The 24,392-nt window shown below is 44.1% G+C and overlaps 1 protein-coding gene across 3 annotated transcripts in view; it reads right to left on the reverse strand.

Moving 5' to 3' along the window:
* Positions 1–24,392, reverse strand: part of PTPRB (protein tyrosine phosphatase receptor type B) — a 115,222-nt gene that overhangs the window by 10,256 nt on the left and 80,574 nt on the right. For all 3 annotated transcript variants that reach the window (XM_030323223.1, XM_030323222.1, XM_030323226.1), the window contains 13 exons: positions 20,603–20,881; positions 19,930–20,079; positions 17,319–17,562; positions 11,086–11,192; positions 7,069–7,168; positions 6,191–6,274; positions 6,071–6,088; positions 5,868–5,949; positions 5,162–5,252; positions 4,400–4,476; positions 2,589–2,723; positions 1,209–1,331; positions 816–979 (listed from right to left, as the gene is read on the reverse strand). In XM_030323223.1, coding sequence (XP_030179083.1) covers positions 816–979; positions 1,209–1,331; positions 2,589–2,723; positions 4,400–4,476; positions 5,162–5,252; positions 5,868–5,949; positions 6,071–6,088; positions 6,191–6,274; positions 7,069–7,168; positions 11,086–11,192; positions 17,319–17,562; positions 19,930–20,079; positions 20,603–20,881 — 1,654 coding nt within the window. The remainder of the gene's footprint in view (positions 1–815; positions 980–1,208; positions 1,332–2,588; positions 2,724–4,399; positions 4,477–5,161; positions 5,253–5,867; positions 5,950–6,070; positions 6,089–6,190; positions 6,275–7,068; positions 7,169–11,085; positions 11,193–17,318; positions 17,563–19,929; positions 20,080–20,602; positions 20,882–24,392) is intronic.

Here is a 24,392-nt window from a genome sequence, read left to right on the forward strand (position 1 = left end):
TTCTGATGCACAGATTTGTAAGATAAAGAATAACAGTTCTCAAGTGGTCCCGGCAGAAATGCCAGCCATTCTTCAGAAAGCAGGAAGCTCCTGAGTGCTTCACATTCCCATTAAAAGCATCAGGGTTCCAATGACATATAAAAGCCAGGCTCCTAGGGTGCTGGGCTAACTGCGAGGAAACGAGGGCATCTGACATTTCTCTTACTGTAGCAATTCCCTGCTCTTTATTTCTTAGTGCCATTCCGTCAGGGCTATCAAAGTGTTGCTGCAAACATTAATTAGCTAAGCATCAGGCTCCCCAGAGACGAAGAGTGAGGCATTGCTTGTTAGGCTGGTTATATGGGTATGCAGTCCAAAGCAAAGAGAAGTCAAGACAGAACAGAGATTTAAGAGCAAAACTGGGTGCTCCAGATGGCAAGTGCTACTTGACCTGCAGGGAGGTCTGGAGCAGGGATCTGGAAGGGTGCTCAGGGTTTATACAAGCGGAGCAGGGAGATTTGGCCATTCCAAAGAGTAAGGATGGCAAGAGGCGAGAATAGGCAGGTTTGTGGAGAGCGTGGGAGGGAGGTTTCCAGGAATTTGGGTTGGGAAGTGAGACGGACCCACTTATGGCGGGCCTGGAAGTCACATAGGGACTTTGCATTTTGTACAGCAGCAAAAAGAGCAAGAGGGAGAGAGAAAGGGATGGAGAGTGAGGGTGAGAGACAGGTGGAAGGTGAAGAAAGGGAGAAAGAAGACAGGAGAGAGCACAATAATGTGCTCTCAGCCTGCGCAGGCCGGTTGGCCCAGACAGACGCTCCACTCCCCGTCGGTACCTGCAGTGCACCACGGTGGGCCCGGCACCGGGGCTTCTGCTGATGTAATCCCTGACGGTTCTCACAAACTGGATCAGGGACTGGGTGGTTTCTGGGACCCCGTGGTCTGGCCACACTGTGTAGTGAAAGTGGCGGATGAGTCTGTGTGCATCGAGCTGTTCCTCCTGGAAGGCAGAGAGGATGATAAGAGGAAGGACACCCCCCACCACCACCAAAAAAAAAAAAAAAAAAAAAGGAAGGACCCAAGGCAAACATACAAGTCTGACATCTGATGCCACTCAGCAACTCCCATGAGCTGAAACTATGGGGGAGGAAGCGGCAAAAAGGGGATTCATGGGTGTCCTGTGTCTTTCCAATAGGGGCTGTTAGGTTAAGTCAAACAGACAAACATACGCTGCATATCCTAAATTCCCGGATGGTCCACTCAGGCAGCACAGACTCTGAGAGCATCTGCAGGATGAGGTCCCCATAGTAGAGGGAATCCTGGTCTGCTGGCCAGTAATGATCACACTTTACCTAGAGGAAGACAGAGATATGTGAGTCTGGAAACGTGACTCCTCTATGAACCTGGATGTTTCCTCCTCAAAACATCTTCCTGAGCTGGAATCTAGGGTCAGCTGCTAGAGCGTCTGACCATCTGCTCTACATCAGTGTGCTCAGGGCCAGTGCTCAAACCAGGCTGCAGTTGCGAAGGAAGGAGAGACTTAGAGGGAGCTCTCCTTGGAGACTATCCAAGGAGCGAAGCCCCGACTTTGGGTTCACGTACCTTTCAGGCACACTGTTCCAAGGCTTGAGCTTTCTGTTGATTTCCTTTGCATTTCAATTCCACTGGCCCATAACCCACATATTACAATAGTTCTTTCTCAAGAAAGTTCTAGGTGGGCAGAGGAAGCCAATGTCTTCTTGGCCCTGTTTTGTTTCTATTTTGATATCACTGTCCTCACCCAGACCAAATGCCATGTGCCAAGTGATATTTGAAAATTCGGAACATTTAGCTAAGCTTCAATTTACATGTAGGAAGACAGGAGGGAGAATTATGAACCCATATTTATTGATCACAGATACTGGGTATTTTATATGCAATCTCTTTTTTCATCCTCAAAATAACCACATAAAATAGAGGCTTATAAATGCATTACAAGATTTGCTTAATTTGTCCAGATAACTATTTTATTTTATTTTTAAAGCTTATTTATTTTTTATGGGGGGGGGTAGGGGCAAAGGGAGAGGGAGAGGGAGAGGGAGAGAGAGAGAGAGAGAGAGGGAGGTTTTCAAGCAGGCTCCACACTGTCAGCTCAGAACCTAATACACGGCTCCAACCCACAAACTGTGAGATCATGGCCCGAGCCAAAACCAAGAGTTGGACACTTAACGGACTGATCCACCCAGGCGCCCTAGATAACTATTTCACTTTGTGTCTGCAGTCTAAAGTTTACTTCTTCTTTCCTAAAAGTAGGGGCAGAGCCAGTGATTCTGGCAAGGTATACACTGAAGGGTGGAACAGACAAGGAGCCACCTAATATTTCTGTGTCATGGGCACTTCTGATGATCCCAGTCTTCAAATGGAAACACCTTTGCCTGAAACTTCAGACCCAGCATCAGAAGTGGGTATCACCCAGGTAAGCCTCTTGTAACTGAGTGGCTGAATTCACTAACAATGTTCTCACATGATCCCTCCTTCGCTTTTATGGAGTTTAACTCTCGGAGGTGGGGTAGAATTCCATCCTGGGGGCGGTAAGCAAAGTTCGGAAGTCAGGGAGACTGTTTACTCACCCTGCCCTTCTCCACACACTGGGTCACCATGACGATGTTGTGAACATTCTGTTCCCACGCCATTTTCCAGAAGTCATCCTTCGTGCCAGGAAGAGGTCCCTGAGTAGCAATGTATTCTCTTCTGAAGTTGTTGCCCTGTGATGAATTTACAACATGGAGAGTCAGGAACAATAGGCCTCCTCAGGACTGTAAACAGAGGGTTATCTCTGCAGACTACATGATATATAGGTCTTTGCCAGATCCCTGACTTGAGAAAAAGATACTAACACAAGTGTCAAGGCTTGGGAACAGGAAGGACAAAGGCCGGAACACTGAACTATTGTTAGGAGCCTGCTTCCCATTTATTAGTCTGGGTCTATTCTAAGAGGCAATGGAGGACTCAGGCAATAATCTAGACAGTGTGTGTGTGTGTGTGTGTGTGTGTGTATGTGTGTGTGTAGGAAGGGACTGTCTGAGGGACTGACTTGGATCAGGCTCTTCCCCTATTCAATGTAGGGGAGCTTTAAACATTTTGGATAGTTGATATGAGCGCTGGTTGGAGACATCGTACAAGGGAAAGTTAGGGGAAGGGAAACCATTGTTTATCGAGCATCTACCATATACTGTGGGGCAGGACTTCCACAGATCTTACTTAATCTTCACCACAACTCTATGAGCTAGGATATTTTCGTCCACTTATTCTGCACTCCAGGAAGACAGAATTACTTGCAGCTCCTAGCTGAAGTTCCTTCTCTCCTTGCCTCTCCTCGGGGCCCCTGCACTGTGTCACCTCTGCCACCCCCACACCCGCCCACCCAAACACTGCCTCTTGGCTGGCTAGTCCTTATTTAGCCTCCATGTTTCAGCATGTTGCCTGCTCTGCTGAGCCTTCCTTTATCTTCAGCTCTGCGGGCTGGTGGTCTCCTCCCAGAAGCTCCCCTGGCCACCCCTAGCTTCTTGCTCCCCAGAGACCAGCAGCCCGGTGATGACCTGGGGAGCTTGTGAGAAATGCAGAAACCCAGGTCCTACTCAGCCCTGCCGAATCAGAGTCTGCATTTTAACAAGACCCTACATGCTGTGGATGTATGTTGATGGTAGAGAAGACTTCTCTAGCGTGTTTCCCATGGCATCGCCTTGTCATTTCCTGATGTCCCGACTCTTCTCTGATGGTCAGGATTCCACCTGACCTTATCCCTATACATAGCTCAGCGTCTGACTTATAGTTACTACTTAACTGCATAGTGTTTATTGAGTGAATGAATAATTATTTGAGGTAAATATTATTTTCCTCATTTTTTGGGAAAGAAAATGAGGCCCCAAGAGGTGACATAACTTGCCCGAGGTCACAGAGTCAGCAAGGGGCAGAGATGAAATTCAAATGTGAAACTATCTGACCTTAAAGTCTTTTCCACTGTAGTGTGCTGTGGGAAGTTGGCAAGATGCTAGTCAGAATTTGAGCCCAATAGTTTGACACAACTTTTGAGTTCTGTCTTTGGTTTTCAAAAATCCAAATAACATTGAGTCAGCTCCTCTAGCTGGGCAGCCTGAGCCATGGAGCTTCCTTAGGGAGCTCTAATCTTTGCTGAGAGCTGCAGAGAGAAGACTAGCCTTGACAATGCCTCCTGAGCTCATTATCATCTTGTGTGACTATAGCCATTGTGAAAAATGGGCCCTAGCAGTGATGGAATTGCACCCCCTGTGTTTTATGGCAATCAGACCTATGTGCTTCCAGACCTGGGAACAGTGTGGGAGCATGTGGGAGGAAAGGTGTCTGCAAAGTAGCCACCCATCAAAGCTTCATCCCAGGCACTATGGCTTAATGGTTCACTTACAGGGATGTAGCTGGCATTGATGTAGTCTGAGCACGGGTCATCATCTACATTGGACAGCTTCACTCGAGAGGCATCATCTGGAAGGAAGTTGATTGAGAGTCACTGGATCTTAGGATGATTTTTTCTACTATTTGATGGAAGGCTTGGTATTTGATATGCATTAGCTCTGACCCCCAAAACACCCAGAGGGAGGTATTCTCATCTCCATTTGCAGATGAGGGTCAGACAGGGTGACTGATTTGCCAAGTTGCTCAGGAGGCCCATAAACACACAAACAAGCCAAATGCTCTTTGAGGCCCCCTCTGCTCTTTCCTTCATAACACTATACCTTTCCCCGATGGAGTGGCCGGCTCCCTTTCACAGCCGGAATAAATACAATCCAGAACAACTATTTTCTACTGCCTCACCTGCTAGGGTCAGGATAATAAAAAATATATAATAACTCCTAACTTAGGACTTGAAGGAAACCCACACTGGCCTTTGCTGTTAACCCCATTACTGCTCCCAGGCTTCCAAGGAGGTGCAGTAGGACTACGTGGTGACATGTCAACAGCATGAGAGGTGTCATAGCGGGTTGCAAGCTGGTTGTTACCCACTGAAGGGAAGTGCAATAACATACAAGTCATTCCTTTTTAAAGGCATTCAGAGCCTCAGATCTTCCATATTCAGCTATACCATATTTCTTTAGCCCCATTTTATTCCTAGAAAAGAGAAGAAATGGCTAGAGGAAGACAGCTTGACACATTTCAACACAAAACTCACAGGGCAATATATTGTTGTATCGATTTTTCCCTCTGTTCTCCGGCAAGAGTGCAATGTCACATGATTGGTTTCGACCCACGTCTTTCAAGTCCTATTAGGTCAAAAAGAAGTTTGCAGGTGGAGAATATGAAATAAGAGAAGGCAAATCATACAGTCCTCGAGATACATAATGATCTAACAACATGTCCCAGTAGTTGCTGTTTACGGAATGGCTCTGATCCCCACAGCAGAGGAGCTGTTCTCACCTCCACTCTACAGATGAGGCTCAGACTGGATAACTAACCTTCCCCAGGCCACACACGTGGCAAAGCTGGGAACCGAATCCGCAGCGTGGGCACTTTTCGCCAAACCACATTGTCTCCCAGTCCAGCAAAATGCCAGGTTAAATAATAGACAGAATTAGGTTTACATCTGAGATTTGTTAATTCTTTCTTAACGTCTTGTCCAAGTAGCACTTTGCTTGCTGTGCTGTTCTGGAGATCAGACTGGCCTCTGGGACCCAGTGGTGCATCAGCAGGGAATGGATTCGGGTATAAAAGAACGGTCAGCTGAGATCCTACGGGTCAGCTCCCGAGCCCGATCAGCCTGTGACTCCACAGGAGACTCCACGTGGAGGGGAGGAGGGAAGGGAAAGGGAAAGGAGGGAGGCTGGAAGGGAAATTCTAAGGACTGGGATTGCTAAAGCATCACGGAGCCCAAGTTGTACCTCGTATTCCTTGGATAGAAGGTAGTTGGAATCAGCTTGCAGCTTCATGAAGTGCCCTTCGAACTGATTTATTATTATTGGGCTATAGTTAAAAATAGAAAAAAGAAAAAGAAAATTACTGACGTAAAGGGAAACTGCCATACCCAATCTGGGTTGTATTTCAAAAGCAGATAATATAGTAATTAATGAGTTCTCTCTCTTACCAAGACGTTTTCCGGTTACTGTGAGGGACGCCAAAAGAAGAAAGACCTCGTTAGCAAATCTCACATAAAACAGTCAACTCATCTTTCAATACATTATGTGAAGGAAAATGTGGCGCTCACCCTTTCTGGCCCAGGTTCAAGTGGACAGATAATGGTCGATCCCGGCGAATGCTCAGGCGGGCAGAGGGCCTTTCTCGACCAAGGCTGAAACATAAGGGAGAGGGTTTATATTCTGATTATGAAACTTGATTCAAACAAAATTTTCCATTTATGGTGAGGCTGTGCATGTCTGTGCAAATATGGATTTTTCAGTATTCATGTAGATTTACACTCAGCCAACGTCTCTTTGAGGGGAGGAAGAACATAAAGAAGAAATAGATTTTTCCCACTCAGAAACGGATCTCTGCAATAGCTGAAGATTTGTCTTCTGGTTTTTGGCTACAGGTCATAATCACTTCCCACACTCTCAATAAAACTTTCCTTAAAAAAAAAACCCCAGTAAACCTTAGATGCAAGACATGACTGCAAGAGGGAAGACAATGTGCCAAATAAAACAAATTCCCTAAGAGGAGGGGGTGTGGCTTTGGGGCCACCTGCTATTTGGTTCTTTTTGGTCCCTTCTTAAATTAGCATGGCAAATATGACCACGACGTGGTGATGTCAACCATACTTTTCAGCATATTTCAGAAAAGCACTTGGGTGGGCAATTCACAGACATCTCTATCTTCAGGAGCAAAAGGAGTTATTTCACATTCAAATGAAGAAGCTACAGATGGCCCCTCAGTCATTTGGCTGGGGCAAAATTCATCAATGGTCGTGGAGGGGCTGAATAAAACGAGTCATTGTTGGAGGGTTTGACTTGTTTTTCTCCAGAAACAAAGATGATTTAGCCTGGAGAAAGGAAATTCTTTTCCCTTCTTACTTCTCAGGCTAACAGGCATTTTCAAAGGCACCTTTAAAGTTGGGAGCCCAATCACCATAGGAATCTTTGTACTCACCTAGCTTTCTGTCTGCAGATGAATAAGGCAACAATGGCCACCAGCATGCCAATTAAGAACAGACCGGCACTCACACCTTCAATAACTCCAAATAAAGGCTCTACAATAATCCAGAAGGAAATAACAAACCCAGGTAGGAAAATTAGTGCTAAAGAACCAGGAAGCCAGCTACTGAAATCCTGTCTCCCTAGGGACATTATTACGGAAGAATTCAAACGATGGCCACACTGGAGTATTTACTAGATCACGGAGGAGTGTGCAGCTGGGAAGGTGAAACACTGGCTCCTACACTGGAATGGCAGGTCAGTCCTTACATGTTTGAAGTTCATGGTGTTCAGCTTATAAAGGAATTTTGGACTCATTTGTGCTTGTTATGGAAAGGCCAGCAGTTTGCCACCAAGATAAAAATGTTATTTCAGGGGCGCCTGGGTGGCTCGGTCAGTGAAGCGTCCAACTCTTGACTTCAGCTCAGGTCACCATCTCACAGTTCGTGGGTTCGAGTCCTGCGTCAGGCTCTGCGCTGGCATGAGGAGCCTGCTTGGGATTCTCTCCCTCCCTCTCTCTCTCTCTCTGCCCTTCCTGTGCACTCTTCTCTCTCAAAAACAAACTTTAAAATAAAATAAATTAAAAAAATAAAAGTTTAAAAATCGTATTTCATTCATATGAAACAAGTAATGAGTAGCACTGGGGACTTTTGCAAATCCAGTGAATTACTGAGAGCTATTTTAATGAAATCTTATTTTTATTATCTGGTATGATACTACCTCTGGGAGTTTATGAATAGGTAAGAGTAGACTATTTTTAAAACAGCTTTATTGAAATACAGTTCACATACTATGCAATTCACCAATTTATTTAAAAAAATTTTTTTAATGTTTATTTTATCTTTGAGACAGAGAGACAGAGCATGAGTGGGGGAGGGGCAGAGAGAGAGGGAAACACAGAATCTGAAGCAAGCTCCAGGCTCTGAACTGTCGGCACAGAGCCCGACGTGGGGCTCGAACTCATCAACCGCGAGATCACGACCTGAGCCGAAGTCAGACTCTCAACCGACTGAGCCACCCAGGCGCCCCACAATTCACCAGTTTAAATTGTGTAATTCAATGCTTTTTGGTACAGTCATGGAGTCTGACAAACATCCATCACCACATTCAATTTTCTGACATTTTTGTCACCCCTCAAAAGAAACCCCATACCTCTTAGCAGTCACTCTCCATCCTTCCCCAGCTCCTGGCAACCAAAACTCTACTTGTCATCGTGGATTTGCCTATTCTGGACATTTGGTATAAATTGAAACATAAATAGGTGGTCTTTTGTCATTGGTTTCTTTTACTCAGCATAATGTTTTCAAAGTTCATCCATGTTGTAGCATGGGGTCAGTATTTTGTTCCTTTTCATAGGTGGATAATATTGCATGGAATATATAACATATTGTTTAGCCATTCATCCACTGATGGACACTTGGGTTACCACTATTTGGGGGTTATTATAAATAATGCTGCTACGAACATCCGTGTACAAGTTTTTGTGTGTGTGTATGTTTTCATTTCTCTTGGGTACATAATTAGGAGTGGAGTTGCTGGTTTGGGTAGATGGTAACTCTAGGTTTAACATTTTGAGGAACTGCAGAAATGTTTTCCAGAGCAGCCAAACCATTTTATATTCTCACGAGCAATGTAGGAGGGTTCCAATTTCTCCATATCCTCGCTAACACTTGTCAGTGTCTTTTGATCACAGCCATTCCAGGGGGTGTGAAGTGATGTCTTACTGTGGTTTCGATTGGCATTTCCCCTAATGACTAATGATGCTGAGCATCTGGTCATGTTCTTATTGGCCATTTGTGTATCTTCTCTGGAGAAACATCTATTCATATCCTTTGCTATCTGACTTTTTAAAAAAATGTTTATTTATTTGGTGGGGGGAGCGAGTCGGGGAGGGAGAGGGAGAGAGAGAGAGAGAGAGAGAGAGAGAGAGAGAGAGAGTCCCAAGCAGGCTTCACACTGTCAGTGCAGAGCCCGACATAGGGCTTGATCTCATGAACCGTGAGATCATGACCTGAGATGAAATCAAGAGTTGGATGCTTAACAGACTGAACCACCAAGCACCCCTGTTGTTTGACTTGTAAGGTAACAGTTCTTCACATATGTTGGACGTGCGACCCTTATCAGATACTAATTTGCAAATAATTTCTCCCATTCTGTGGGCTGTTTTTTCACTTGCTTCATGGTCCTGTTTGAAGCACAAAAGTTTGCAATTTTGACCAAGTCCTATTTATCTTTTTTTTTTTTTTTTTTTCTTCTGTTGCTTGTGCTATTGCTATCAGACCTAGGAAATCATTTCTTAATCCTAGGTCACAGATTCTTACTCCTGTGTTTTCTTTCAAAAGTTGCATTGTTTCAGCTCTTATATTTAGGTCTATGGAACAGCCTGTTTTTGAACTTGCACTTGAAGCCCTTGGATTTTGTTTGTTCAATGTTGCTATTCGAGATGTATTAAATCAACACAATCTTTTAATGTGGTTAATATTCTTTTTTTGGATATATGTTGACTATCTTCCTTTGCTGGACTACATACAATTTTTGTTGTTTTCAAATAGGAAAGAATTGTGTTTACAATGCCCCTACTTAACTTTCAATTACAAGCAAACACATCTAAGTCCTCTTAACTGTGTTCTGATCCCTTTTTGGTTTGAAAAGTGGGAGATTATCCCTATATTTGGCATAAATAGACGGGAGTGTTTGTGAGGCTGAGTCATCTTTTGTCATGCAGCATGAGAGACTGTTTTAGCTATGAAGAAGAACTTCCTGAGACCAAGCATTGTGGAACACTGGCTACAGGGAAACGCTGGGACAGAAGACGGTATCAGGGAACAAGGTGCTGAAAAATGAGGCTGTTTGCAGCATGATGGGCATATTCTGAGGCAATGCAGGGCAGAGGTTAAGGACTCCAGCAGAAAATGCCAGAATTCCACTTCTACTATCCTGGGCAAGTTACTTAAACCTCTTGGTGTCACAGGTCTTCACCTTTGAAATAGAGATGATAACAGTATCTACCACAAAAGGCTATAGTAAAGACTGGATAAACTATTTCATGTACCAAGGTGATCGTAAATATTAGCTGCTATTATTATTCAGGCTTTCCCTCTAGAACACTAGGGAAGTTTCTTTCATAAATTTATGTAGTCTTTTTTAAGTTAACATTTTTTTATGGTGTAAAAGTAACATAAGCAAAGAGGGAAAAAATCATCTTATAATCCCACTACTTTGAGATATTCATTGTTAATACTTTAAGAACAATTTTTTTAATGTTAATTTTGAGAGGAGGGGAGAAGGGGAGGGAGAGGGGCAGAGAGAGAAGGAGACACAGAATCCAAAGCAGAGTGTAGGCTTTGAGCTTGTCAGCACAGAACCCGACAAGGGGCTCAAACCCATAAACTGCGAGATCATGACCTGAGCCTAAGTCGGACGCTTAACCAACTGAACCACCCAGGAGCCTCGATATACTTTTTTTTTTTCTTTTTTACGTAAACGCTATGCCCAACGTGGGGCTTGAACTCATGACCCCAAGATTAAGTCGCATGTTCTACTGACTGAGCCAGCCAGACACCCCTCATTGTTAATACTTTGGTGGTTTTCCTTCTAGTCTTTTTTTTTTCTATGAATTTCTATGTTTCTGCATACATACATTCTCACCTATGAGCAAAAGCCTTTTGTACTTATATTTTGGCCTGTGCAAGTTCTTAATTTGAATGTTTTTCACTCATATTTTTAAAAACTTCATTTTTAATTAAAGAAATCTGATACTTCTACTTTCTTTTCAAGATTAATGCGCATTCAGTCCATTCCCCTTTAGAAGTATGAGCAATTTCTCTAATCCACATCATGCATGATCACATAGAGATTAAATTCCAAGTGAAAGCACATGTTCCCCTGTTAGCCAAGTCACCAGACTTAGGGGCTCTTATAAGGGACACAGCAGTTGGTAGACGATGTGGGTAGATGAAGAGGTTAGCCTTACCTGACTCGGTGGTGATAGGCAAAGAGAAAAATGTGTCTGAGTAGAGGGGCTTCGTGAACTCCTTCAGGTCCTCATCAAACAGCTGTGTAAAAGCCCGAATGCTGATTCTGAAAGGGAAACCGATTTATTTGAGTACAAATTAGTGTCTGTCCACAGTAAAGCTGACTAGAAAATGTGCTCAAGGAGAAACAAGGTGGGCCCCTGGTCAATATGTGTCCAAGGTAGGATATGAAATATGGAATCAGATAGACCTGGGTTCATTCATGCATTTATTCGTTTATTCGTCAAATGTTTACTGAGCCTCTACTATGTGCCAGTTCCTGTTCTAGGATCTGGGGATACTGCCAGGGACACAACAAAGACCGTACCATCCAGAGGCTACATACTCTAGTGTTAGAAGTCAGATAACATGTATACAAATTCAATATGCCGGATGGTGATATGTACCATGAAAAAGAAAAGAGGAGAGTAAGGGAGAAAGACAGCCATGGGGATGGGTATATGGACCTGCTCTATTCAGCACGTCAGTGAAGGGCTCTTGGATAAGAGGACATGTGCACAGAAATCAGAGGAGAGTCAGGGAGGCAGCCATGCCTGTGTTGCGGCAGAGGGAACCACAGTGGGGAAGGCACTGAGAAGAAAGACCAGATGGGGCCCAGCCTAAAGAGGAGAAGGGAGGAATTCAGGATGGGCCTAAGATTGGAGCTCAGTCATTTGAGAGAATAATGGCATCACTGATAGGAACGGGCATCTCAACTGGGGAAAGAAGAAGAGCTTTGCTCGGGCTGTGTTGGATTTACAGTGACAGCGAGGTTGATCTTGAAGTCTCCAGCTGACATTTGGAGTTAGTCCAGCCGCCTGGACAGGAGAGCTGCCGAGGTGGCTGTCCACATGTCCATGTGGGACAGTGCCTGAGATTAGCTGGCCCTGAATTCAATGAGCAGCTACTAAAAGATGAAGTTGTAACCTCAGCCTGGATGAAGTCTCTTGTCCCCACCAAAAAACCTTGGTCTCATATTCTCTGGGTGAGCCAGGCCAGTCTGGATGGCCACACTCAGTTTCTGGGGACGTACCTTACTTAGAAAGGGTTTGAGATCATTTGAAGTGATTAAACAGGACAATGAGCAAAAAGACTTTGTGGGACATGTTGTTTGATTTCAGATTTAAGGGAATCTTACCTAGAAGAGGAAACAGACATCGTTATTTTTCCTCTAGGAAGGCAGAATGAAGCCCAATAGGCTGAAGTCACAGGGAGGTGTAGTTTGGGAATATAAAGTCACTTTGTAACACCTACAGTATGAGCTGCTGCACAGGTAGTGAGCTCTCAGTCATTGAGGGCATTTAAGCGGAAGCTGGAGGAGAACCCGCTCTCAGAGAAGCTATAGGAGAGCATCCCTGCACTAAGTTAAAAAGACTGCCTCAGGCCGGCTATTGAGGTCTTTCTCTTTCAAACTATAGATTGGCTGAGACTATGAGGCTTGATTTATATGGATAACTTTCCTAGTGTTGATTTAAATCTTAAGAAAGTGAATGGAAGTCTCTTTTTTCCTTAAAAATAAATCTAGGGGCGCCTGGGTGGCGCAGTCGGTTAAGCGTCCGACTTCAGCCAGGTCACGATCTCGCGGTCCGTGAGTTCGAGCCCCGCGTCGGGCTCTGGGCTGATGGCTCAGAGCCTGGAGCCTGTTTCCGATTCTGTGTCTCCCTCTCTCTCTGCCCCTCCCCTGTTCATGCTCTGTCTCTCTCTGTCCCAAAAATAAATAAACGTTGAAAAAAAAAAATTAAAAAAAAAAATAAATCTAGATTTGTTTCACCCAAATGTTCTGGGCAAATTGTTCTGCCCTCTGCCCTTCCTTCTAACTCATGCCCAAGTCCAAATGCAATCTTATAAAACGAACAAGATGATATCGATCAACCACATATATAATTTCCACCTCTAAAAGCTGCTTTCCAGCCGAAAGTTGTACTTCCAGGAATAACAGACTGTTGATGGAAGCATTGTGAGATGTCCCTCACGGGTAACAAGCAGTCAGCTTGTGTTAAGTGGGAAGGTGAGGAGTTGGTGTGTGTTGCTAATGCATTGTACTTTTGGAAAACGAAATGAGTCTCTCCGGTGAAAAGAGATTCTTCTATTTGTATAGTGATTTATCAGTGAAGAAGAATTTTCACAGACATGGTTCTACCTGATCATTTCCAACTTCTCCAATATAACAAGGAAGCTTATTATTATAATATGTCAGAGATTTGGAACCTGAAGTTTGGAGAGATTCTGTGTCTTGCTCCAGATCACAAAGAATAGTAGTGAAAGAAAACCAGACCCTGTGTTTTCTGAATCCTAGTCCAGATTTCTTTCTCTTATTTTCTCTTGGCTTCATTTCAGTTTGACAGCAATGACTTCTGTTGGAGGGATGGTAAAAAGGGCCCAGGCTAGGAAGCAGAGGTTCTGAGGTCTAGCTATCACTCTGTTGCTGATTAGATGAATGGCCCCTAAAGTTTTTTATGCCTTGGTTTCCTTCTTTGTAAATTAAAAGCATTGAGTGGGACAACCTTGACATGTTCTATTCTGAAATGCTAGCTGCAAAATGCAAAATACAATGTGGACATAGATGAATAAGAACCTCTAGGAACCCAGATAGGAGACAATGACCTAGTACAGATTGCCTTCAATTCAATGGGTCAGTAGGAGCTCTGCTCTTAAACTCTTTCCAAAAATGACAGCACCACCACATTAGCATTTAGCACCCATCTGGATCCTACCTTCCCGGTCTTGTCTTCCCTGCTACCCCTTTCCATGCTCTTCCCCCAATTTGAAACTGAACTATTTGCTCTTCTCTAAACAATCTGTGTATTTCTTTCTCTGCACTTTGACTCCCACTCTTCCCTCTACGTTGAATCTCCTTCTGTCCCTATCTCCATATTTTCAAATCCTTCTCTACTTGTTAATGCTAAGCTAAAATGTTACCTCCTTCAAGAAGCCTTTTGAACCTTTACAGCATTTATTTACTCTCTTAAGTCCTTCAGCATTTCTGCCTAGATTTTACAGACCTCTTCTGCATATATATGTATATATATATGTGTGTATGTGTATATATGTATATATACATATGTGTATATATATACATATATATATATTCAGTGTATACATATATATTATTATTTTAATTAACAGATATATGATAGTAATTACTTCAACTTTATATGTGTCCACAATCAGAAATCTATAGCACAAAGTTAGAGATCATGTGTTTCAATTTCCTTCATTTGGGGAAAATGAGGTCAAGAGAAGCTGACTACCTGATCGTGGCCACATTGCTATTCCATTTAGAATAGAAACAAAGCCTGGGGAGCCTTGATGGCTGAGTCAGTTAAGCGTCCAACTTAGGCTCAAGTCATGATCTCACGGTTCGTGAGCTCAGAGCCTGGAGCTTGCTTCAGATTCTGTCTCCCTCTCTCTCTCTTGTGCTGGTGCTCTCAAAATAAATAAATAAACATTAAAAAAATACTCTAGAATAGAAACAAAGCCAGATCAGCACTTTATTAACTTCCAAAATGCCTCCCACCCATCATGATCTGCTCTTTCTCTTCCTATATGGAATGGAGTTAATTATACACCCAGTAATAGGAACCCAGTAGCAAATGGGAAACATTACATTCATTGACATAATAAACTTGCAAAGCAGCTAAACCTAGTATTTCCCATTTCGTCTCAATCCTCTTCCCCTCACCCCCCACTCCCACCCCCGTTCTCTCTCATCTCTGGAAAAAAGATGCCTGATAGCTTTGAGGGTCACTATGGTGACCATCACCTTGAGACAGGTAGAATTCTGACTGTATTAAGCTAGGGGTCAGCAGCCATCACACAGGATACCACGTAGTGTGTGGTTCCCCCACATACTTTGAAAGGCTGTGCCTCCTCTTATCAAGCATTATCTGCCTGGCATGTTTTTCACAGGACTGAACCAAATGTGGGGAAATATAGGGAAGCTGTGTTCTAGAAAACATGTAAGTATGGCATGAGTTGATCAAGCTATAATAAGAAATGTGTAAGTATTGATAGAGCAACTTGGGTCATTCCCTTATTTGTTGCCAGGTATTTGTCATATTGTTTTGTCTCTATTAGACTACAAACTCTCATAGTCTAGTGAAAAGGGTAAGTAACCAAACAAAGGGCTGAAAAGTCCTGGTAAGTGAGGATTAGAGTGATGAAGGGTCTGGGTGCTGTGGAAATGGAGCTAGGGCCAACTGCCCAGTGTGGGTTGACAGGTTGATTGGGGTAATTTGAGGGCTGAGGTGGTTTCTGAAGTGTATGAAGGGATGCACCAGCCAGTCAAGGGAGGGGAGGGCATCCCAAATAGAGTGAAAAGAATGTGTGAGGGCTCAGAGGTGTAAGAGACGCATGTCACTGTCAAAGGAACTCCAAGTAAGGGTTAACAAAAGGCAGGGTGTACTTGTGACAGATGGTAGGAGGCAAAGCAGGAGAGAGAAGGTGAGGGCTTTATGAGCCCTCTTTGGAATCTTCATTTACTCCTAGAAGTGACTGGGGACCACTGGAAGACCTTAATCGAGAAGGGACATGACCAGGTTTGATGGATCATCTACATTCCTCCTCAGGACAGCCCTGTGTTGTTATGCAGATGAGAGAAATGAGGATTTGGGAATTGAAATGCCATTTCCAAGGTTACACAGCTAAGTGGCAGCGCGTGAACTCAGTACAGGCTCTCCCAGGCCCTCAGCAGCCGTTACGAATGGGAAGGAGTGTGGTGGAGAGTGGTAGGCTCTGGGACAGACATGAGCCATCTACAGCTTCTCATTGTCCCTCTCTTAACTGTAGTAATGACTCAGTCATCTTCTCTCCTTCTCTTTCAGAAAGCAAACAAACAAAAAACAGCCTCCACTTTCCAACTCACAAATCGAATAGAGCCACTGGGAGACTTTTGTTCAAATCTCCTTGAGTCCATGTGACCGAGGAGCTGAGGCATCTCTTGATTCTTACAGGAACTAAAGGATTCCAGGGCTCTGATTTCCCTCACATTTCTCCTTTGTTCTGTCTGAGATCTCACCTCCTTCAGGTAGGCTCATATGGTCTCTTCTGGAATAGAAGACCATATGTGCCCACCTCACTAGTAAGATCGTATGAGTTTACTCTGAAGATGCCAACCTGGGCTAGGGTGGAAATCACATTTTTATGGTGAGTCCTGGGCAGAGGGAGTTACACAGAGTTCTTTCCCAAGGTGAGTTTTCTGGTTTAGGAAAACTGTTGGCCTGCCTGTGTTGATTCTAGGGAGGGGCTGAGAATGTTCTCAGGTGTGATGCCGTGTCATTGTCTCCTTTTGGAGAATGTAGGAAAGTCTCTGCTGGGACTCAGGGATGATACTCAAAATATGTAAGAGTCAGTCAGACCTGGACACTGACCAACCCGCCATAGAGAACCTGACTGGCTGCCATACTGGCTGGATGTCAGCTCTGTCAACACCTAAGAGAGACAGCACATTCTCTGCAGAAGTACTGATCTTGGATGCTTGTAGCTTCTATCCAAGATGGCAACCAAGGTTCCCTTTTTCTTGAGGACTCTGGCTTGGGATGCTGTGTACTTCTGCTCACACTTGCTTTCGGGGAGCACAGTGTAGACCAAGGGCACTGCCAATTCCTATGACTGGAAGGGCCTGTTGGCTGCCATAGTGCTTCCTAGGGCCAAAGCAAACAGCTGCTCCTTTTCATCTGTCATCCTAACAGGAGGAAAGGGTACTCCCATTCATTAAGAGGCCTTCGACTTCAAGAATTCTGTCTGGACCAAAGAGCACCTTTATCTTTTTATGCCTTAGAAGGTAAATAAATATGTGTAATTACAGCCCTCACTAGAAGTAGAAGATGAAACTTCATATTTCTTGGGTCTCCCTACACTCAATTTTTCTGTTTGGACATCTTTGCAGTCATTAAAATAGTAAATAAGTTGTTTTATTTGTACTAAAGAAGTTAGGAGAAAAAACAATCTATTAAGAACCTTCAATTCTTCATATAATGAATTAGAGCTTTTGCAGAGTGCCGAAGGCCGGCCTTCTTTACACATTACCTGTGAACGGGGGCAGGAATTCAACTTTTATAAATGACCCAGTAACATGTAGAACACTGTTGTAGTGCTGGTTATTAATCTACGGGAGCTCAAGTGCATCAGATGCCCAGACTGCTAAGGACCCAGTAGTGCAGCATGTCCCTTCTTGCAAAACAATACATCTAACCTGTAGGCAGTGCGCGGCTTCAGTGGTCCGTCACAAAATTTTTGCTGATTGGGATCGCATTTTCCACCCAGGCTCTCCATCTCTGCTCCAAGCTTAATGTTAAAACTCTTGGAGTTGCTGTCGGGACTTTCGGCACATTTGCTGGCAAAGTAATCGGTCTGATACATTCGGATGGAGGCATTGTGCCTGTATTCTAGGTAGGAGGGCAGAGGGTGCTGTTGTTCTGGCTTCAGCTCATCACTGCCTGGAGGGAGAGAACCCACAGTGAAGCACTGGCTTTCTCGTGACTTCAGTGATTCCTAACTAGGTTTCTACTTCTGCCTCCTCTCACCCACCATCACCGGTCATCTCCAAAGTGCAGACTCTTTGATCTTGAAGGAGGCTGCGAAATTCTCCTAACGAAGTTAATTTTAATTCACTTCCCCTAGAATGAAAATTAAAGTGCGCGGATACAAAATTTTATACACACGCGTACGTATATTTATGCACACACCCTGTCATTTTTCTAGGAAATAGAATGTGTGTATTTGAGAGGTGAACTCACTGCATCTGATAATAATGTGTTCCAGAACTCCAGAGAGTTGGACACTCCCCACTGTGAGTCAGCCCACTAGACAAGCTCTCTACCTTGCCAATGACCATTGTAGCTGAGCTAATAAGGAAATCCCTATGACCTAGGAAATAGGGAAGAGATAAGAGAAATCAAGTTCAAGTCCAGAGCAGTCACCCAAAGGCACACTCCACGGGCCACACCCTGTCAGATAATTGCTCCGTGTACAGCTCTCTGTTATCTTGAGTACAGTTTAATCCTGGCTCGAATTTGGCCCCTCGTGCGGAACGCTTCCCAGAACTCTTCTCTGTCCACCCAGCCTGCTGTGTGTTTTGGCACTGCAAACTCGTTTTTGTGTTGGCTGGAGGAAAGCATAATTAGGAAGATAAATATTATAGAGATAGGATACCATTTACGATGCGTCGCAAGGAGCGGTATTGTGGGGGTTCACCACATCCCGGACTCTTGTTTAGTAAAATTTGCTCAAAATGAGTGCGTCTTGGAAATATTATCTTGTTGGCAGTAACTGAAAGGAATGCCGGGGCGCCTGGGTGGCTCAATCAGCTAAGTGTCCGACTTCGGCTCAGGTCATGGTCTCCTGGTTCATGAGTTCGAGGCCCGTGTCGGGCTCTGTGCTGACATCTTGGAGCCTGGAGCGGGCTTCAATTCTGTGTCTCCCTTTCTCTCTGCGCCCCTGCCCTGCTCATGCTCTGTCCCTCTCTGCCTCTCAAAAATTAATAAATGTTAAAAAAAAATTAAAAAAGAAAAAAGAAAAGGAATGTTGCCTTTAAGATGAACATATATGCTATGAATGACATTTACATGAGATGGACTGTTATCTCAGATCACCAGGGAAGCACAGCCCAGCTCCATGGACATCAATAATCAAAACCCACATGGCAGGAGAACACAAGGCTGCCTTCTGGGGTATGGCTTCTTTTTGGTCACTGCCTTACATTCATGTAGTAAAACATCACCTTCACTACATCTTCATTAAATCTAAAATCTCTCCACAGTTTGCTGATTTATCTCCAACTATGAGATGTAAGGAAATCTGGGATGCACCACTGGCCGTTGAAATTATTTAATTAGTTACGCACAACCAACTTTAGTACAATTAAATTACATGTCAAAGCACATAGACTGTTAGACACCCGGTGAGCTAAAGCACTATTTAGCCTAGGAGCTGCTCCAGCACTTGTCAGCTTTAAAGTTTCTCATCGTCCACAAATGTGTTGAAATAGAGATGCTTAAGAAACTCATGTGCAACCCTTTAAACAATCCTGAAAAAACAGAAGACGTGTAAAAGATACCACGCCACTCCAGACACAAACATCTGTTTTGGAGAAATAGTGCATAAGCCCTCGGTGGCAAATACGACACTCCTGTAGGTGGTTTGACAAATGCTGACATGATAAACTCTAAAAATCGTACTTGAGGCCCTATGGAACGTTGTTGTAACTATTAGCCTGTAGAAATTAGGTAGACTTTGAATGCCTTCATAGACTAGAAAATGGAATATACTGCTGGCAATTCAGTAGAGAAAGGAAGGATGCTTTTCATGATCATCTGTTCCCTCTTTTCGGCTCTTGAATATTTCTTTGTGAATTGGTGAGTGGTTCGGAAGGGTGCGGTTCCTTGAGGTATTTGCGATTGGGGCGGGGAGGGCATTGAAGCATATTGCCGCTTAATGGCCGAACAAAACAAGTAGTGAACAGCATTGAATGAGTGTGAAGAAGGCTGTGTAGGTCAGTCCGTGCAATGCACTTCCAGCAGTGCCTGGCACATAGGAAAGGCTCCGTAAATGATAGTTATTTGTACTTACTGCTGTGGTTGCTATGATTATCAGTCACCCTTTTAATAATTAAACCCAGTGAATAATAGGCTTTATTGTTGAAAGTTTTTGTTACATCTCCCAGCATCCAGCAGAGAGGGGACAGAATTATATAAAGATTTAAGTTTTCCACTCTTCCAAACGTGTCACAGAAAGAGCCTCCACGGTGACCTTTGAGAAAGCAGTCCCCATGTCCTACTGCTAGCAGATAATCCGTGATCACTTACCATCAGCCTCTCTCACTACCACTGTGAAGTATTTCACAGCTCCATTGGTGTCGCTGAACCAGCTGCAGTTGAAAGTAAAGTTGATGGAAGATTTGCTAATTAGCACATCCTTTTTATTCACACGGATATGTGGAGGTGGAGGAGGGGGCCCTGAAAAAGGATGGAGAAGGAACCCAGGGGAGTCACAACTCTGCTTTTCCATATAACAACAGTGAACCGAAGGTCTCCATGCACCGACCTCAGTGTGTGCGCGCGCGCGTGTGTATGTCTGTGTGGAAAGCTTGTGATCCAGAAAACCTCCTCCTCTCCTAGAGGAAAGCAGGCAGAGGAAGTGATGTGCCAGTGGCACGTTAAACCTAATGAAAGAGGCAGCACCTCAGCAGGATTTCCTGAAGTCATAGCACCAAACTGTTTAAAAGCTCCATTATAGGTCTAACTCTATCAGGCAAAGTGACGTATTTAAAGGCTAACTCTTTCAAGTACCTTAAGATCATTTAACTTGTTTGCTGCCAGACACAGAGAAATGTTTCCATTCCCTGGAGGCTTCTAGGTTCTCTTTTCCAAGCGACAACAAGGCCTGTTCATGTGGAAGCGACCTGCATGCAAGTGAGTGGCAGTGATGGGTGCGGTACAGCAAGGTGTTCACTCAGCGCACGCGTCCAGAAACACTTACGGTCTATCATTGTGATAGTGCTGTCTTCAACCACCTCGCTGGTCATGCCAGCCGACTGCACCTTGATGGACACTAGGTACCTCTTATGGGGCACCAGCATCATGATGTTGAGCAGAGATTTTTCTTTCTCCAGCTTTCTGGAAAATTCAACTTCTTGAGTGTCCATTTTCCGACATTCAATGCTATACCCATCAAAGTCAGAATCAGGAGGGATCCAAGAACAGGCGATGGCCGTGGAGTTCTGAGGCCTGCAATGCAGATTTTGTATCTTATCTGGCTCTAAAGGAGAGAAAGGAGGAGACACTTCTTACAACTCTGTGAGACGTATTTTTTTCTTCTAGCTCCTCTGGGCCCTACTTGCTCTGAGGTCTAACTAAATAATTCTCAAAATTTACTTGGATTGTTTTTCAAGAAAAAAAATTATTATGGATCTCCCAAGGAATTTCACACTCTGCGAAACATTAAAAATTAAAACGCTGTCCCTTTAGAAAATCACCAGGTGCCAAAGTGATCAGAAACACAAATACACAACTAAGTTTAGCGGGGGGGGGGGGGGGGGGGGGGGGGGGGGAGGAACTAAAATTAAGGGGCGGAGTCAGATCGAAGGTGGGGCTGAATAGCCAAAAGATTAAAAATGCAGCTCAGCCTGCCAGAATTCAAATTCTATTTATCAGCTGTGACTTCTTAGGCAAGTTACGTAAGGTGTCTGTGCCCCATTTGTAAAGTGGGGAGACGAAGAGTACCTCGATCCTGTGATCACCGTGATGGTTCAGGGAGTAGAACCAGGCACAGCCACCTAGAAAATGGTGGTTGGCATAGTAATTGCTCAGTAAATACTAGCTGCTACGAGAAAATTAAGAAACAGCATTGCTTACTTGTTAACCCCCTAGGCCCTGGCTCTGTCCCCCTCTTCCACTTTTGCCTTTCCTGCTCACACACATGCTCCAGGCACCGAAACTGCTTCTGGCTCCCCATGTACACCACGCTCCTCCACCTGCTATGCTTATGGCCATTCATTTTCTTCTGCCCAACAGAGTGCCGGACCCAGTAGGGACCCAGTGAATGGCAGCTGATCTCATTAGTTGTTGTGAATGACACTACAAGGAGTAAGAGATACAGTCGGATAGAAAGGCACTTATGTGACCTGACCGTGCACGTTAATAACCAAACTCTATAGGCTTTCCCAACCAGCTGCATCTCTAATTACATCCTAGGAAGCTACACTGTATGATTTGGATAAGTAGTTTTTGTATTTTAATATTAGCAGCTGAGCCATTTAAAAAAGAAAAGGCTGGGGGCGCCTGGGTGGCTCAGTCGGTTAGGCATCTGGCTTTGGCTCAGGTCATGATCTCGAGGTCCATGAGTTCAAGCCCCTCGTCGGGCTCTGTGCTGACAGCTCAGAGCCTGGAGTCTGTTTCAGATTCTGTGTCTCCCTCTCTCTCTGACCCTTCCCCGTTCATGCTCTGTCTCTCCCTGTCTCAAAAATAAACGTTAAAAAAAATTTTTTTTTTAAATAAAAAATAAAAGAAATTAAAAAAAGAAAAAAGAAAAGGCCGATGTGCCTGGGTGGCTCAGTTGGTTAAGCGTCCGACTTTGGCTCAAGTCATGATCTCAGGTTCGTGAGTCTGAGCCCCACATCGGGCTCTGTGCTGACAGCTCAGAGTCTGGAGCCTGCTTCAGATTCTGTGTCTCCCTCTCTCTGCCCCTCCCCCGCTTGTGCTCTGTCTCTGTCTCTGTCTCTCTCAAAAATAAATAAACATTAAAAAATATATTAAAAAAAAAAAGGTCTCAGTTCCCCGATATGTTAAATCAGAGGGTCGCTGGTCCTGTGCTTTAAGCGTGCCTTGGTGGTCAGGGGTGCTCTGCTGGGGTGACCTCCCTAAGACTTCCCTTACATTGCCCCTTGTCCCCAGGAATTTCTGAGGAAATTCTTGAAAATCTAGGTCTAGACCACCCTATTTCATTCCAGGAGTCAAAAGTCTTGACAAAATTCATTTGAAAAAGCCTGCCCATTGTTTTATTGATCCCAGCAGAAAATACAGTAACAATTTTCAGACAGCACTAATCAGTGGCATCAAAGCATAAAAAAGACTCACAAGAGCACTGCATGATGAGGGGAGGGATTGAAAAAATAAGGCTAAAGACACTTATGTTTGACCTTTAGGACACCAAATAGAAAAAAAAAAAAAAACCTCTTCCATTTCATTGTTGGATTTTTATAGTCCCTGTTGTAAATGTAATCCTCTTCTCTTTTCTCCACCTGCCCTTCCTCCCCAAATTAAAATTGTATGTTGGTTCATACACCCTGTAGGTAGGACTGGTTACATAACTTTCAAGGTCCAGTGCCAAGTGCAAATGCAATGCCCCACGTTCAAAATATTATTAAGATTTCAAGATGGTGACAACAGAAAATGAGACCAAGCATAGGGTCCCTTGAGACGCAGGCCCTGTGTGCCTGCACAGCAGAAAGCTCTAAGCCCTGCTTGCAGAACAGATCACAGATGAGCGACTAGGAACTCTGTGTAGACCTAGTAATCAATTCCTCACAGAGAAGCACTGTTGCTCTGATTTGGTATTCAACCCACCTTCTCCTGACACCTCCTCCTTCGTTATAGGACTCTGTCCTTAACAATCATGACTTTGAAATACTCAGTATCTTTGTGCCACTGAATGAATTTCTATTACATATCAAGGTCTAAAATATCAGCTAAGTCATAACAGTTTAGATAAGAATGATTTAGAAAAAAAATCAATCTGAAGATTTTTCAGGATACAGGAATTGGCCTTTGAGGCAAGCAATAATTGTGTCTTTTAAAACTTTTTCTATTTATTTTTGAGAGAGAGACAGAAAGTGAGAGAGGAGCTCAGACAGAGGGGGACATAAGATACAAAACGGGCTCTGTGCTGACAGCAGACAGCCCGATGTGGGGCTTGAACTCAAGAACTGAGAGATGATGACCTGAGCCGAAGATGGAAGTTTAACTGACTGAGCCACCCAGGTGCCTCAGTAATTGTGTCTTTTCAAACATTAACTGCTTCTTAATCTTTTGAACTCCTTCAGACTAATCACAGCTGGAAATCAAGACATCTTCTCTGTTCAGCCTTAGAGAAAGTCTTTAAAAATATCCTGCCTGATCCATAATTCTAATAATTTGCTCAAAGAATAATATAGAAATTTGCTTCAACCTCTTTCCTCAGTTCCTTCTCCCTCCTCCTTTCTGCCCCTAAATCCCACATGCCTTCTAAGGCCTCAGGTCACATCCCTATTCACTAAGAAATTAGTACCTGCTATGGGCAAGGTGCTCTTCTAGAGACTGTGAACAATTCAGAAGTGAATAAGGCATTAGCCCTAACTTCTAGGAAGGTAGAGGAGTACAAAATAGCCATAATACGAGATGGCAAGGAGAATGTACCAGAAGAAATGGAGAAAGAAGGCGGTGGGTGGAGCACCAGACAACTTCTCCGAGTCGGTGGTGGGCAGGAGTTGGCAAAGGCTTTCTGGCAGAGAGGACACCTCGCTGAGAATTGGGAAAGGGGTGTTTCAGGCAGAGAAATGCATGAACCCAGGCACCCACGGGGGGAAGGTGGAAGATCAGGGCTTGCAGATTGTTCATCGTGGCTGAAGCAGATGTGTGAGAAACGGAGTAGTGGAATGATTCCACGTGGGAATGATCAACTTCTCTGTTGCTTAACCCTCTATTATGATGGGTTTTCTGTTACAACCAAACCCAGTCCTAACTAATGCAATCCTTAAAGTTCTATCAGCCCTTCCCCATAAAACACAGCACTG

The sequence above is a fragment of the Lynx canadensis genome, chromosome B4, assembly GCF_007474595.2.
Source record: "Lynx canadensis isolate LIC74 chromosome B4, mLynCan4.pri.v2, whole genome shotgun sequence".
NCBI lineage: Eukaryota > Metazoa > Chordata > Mammalia > Carnivora > Felidae > Lynx > Lynx canadensis.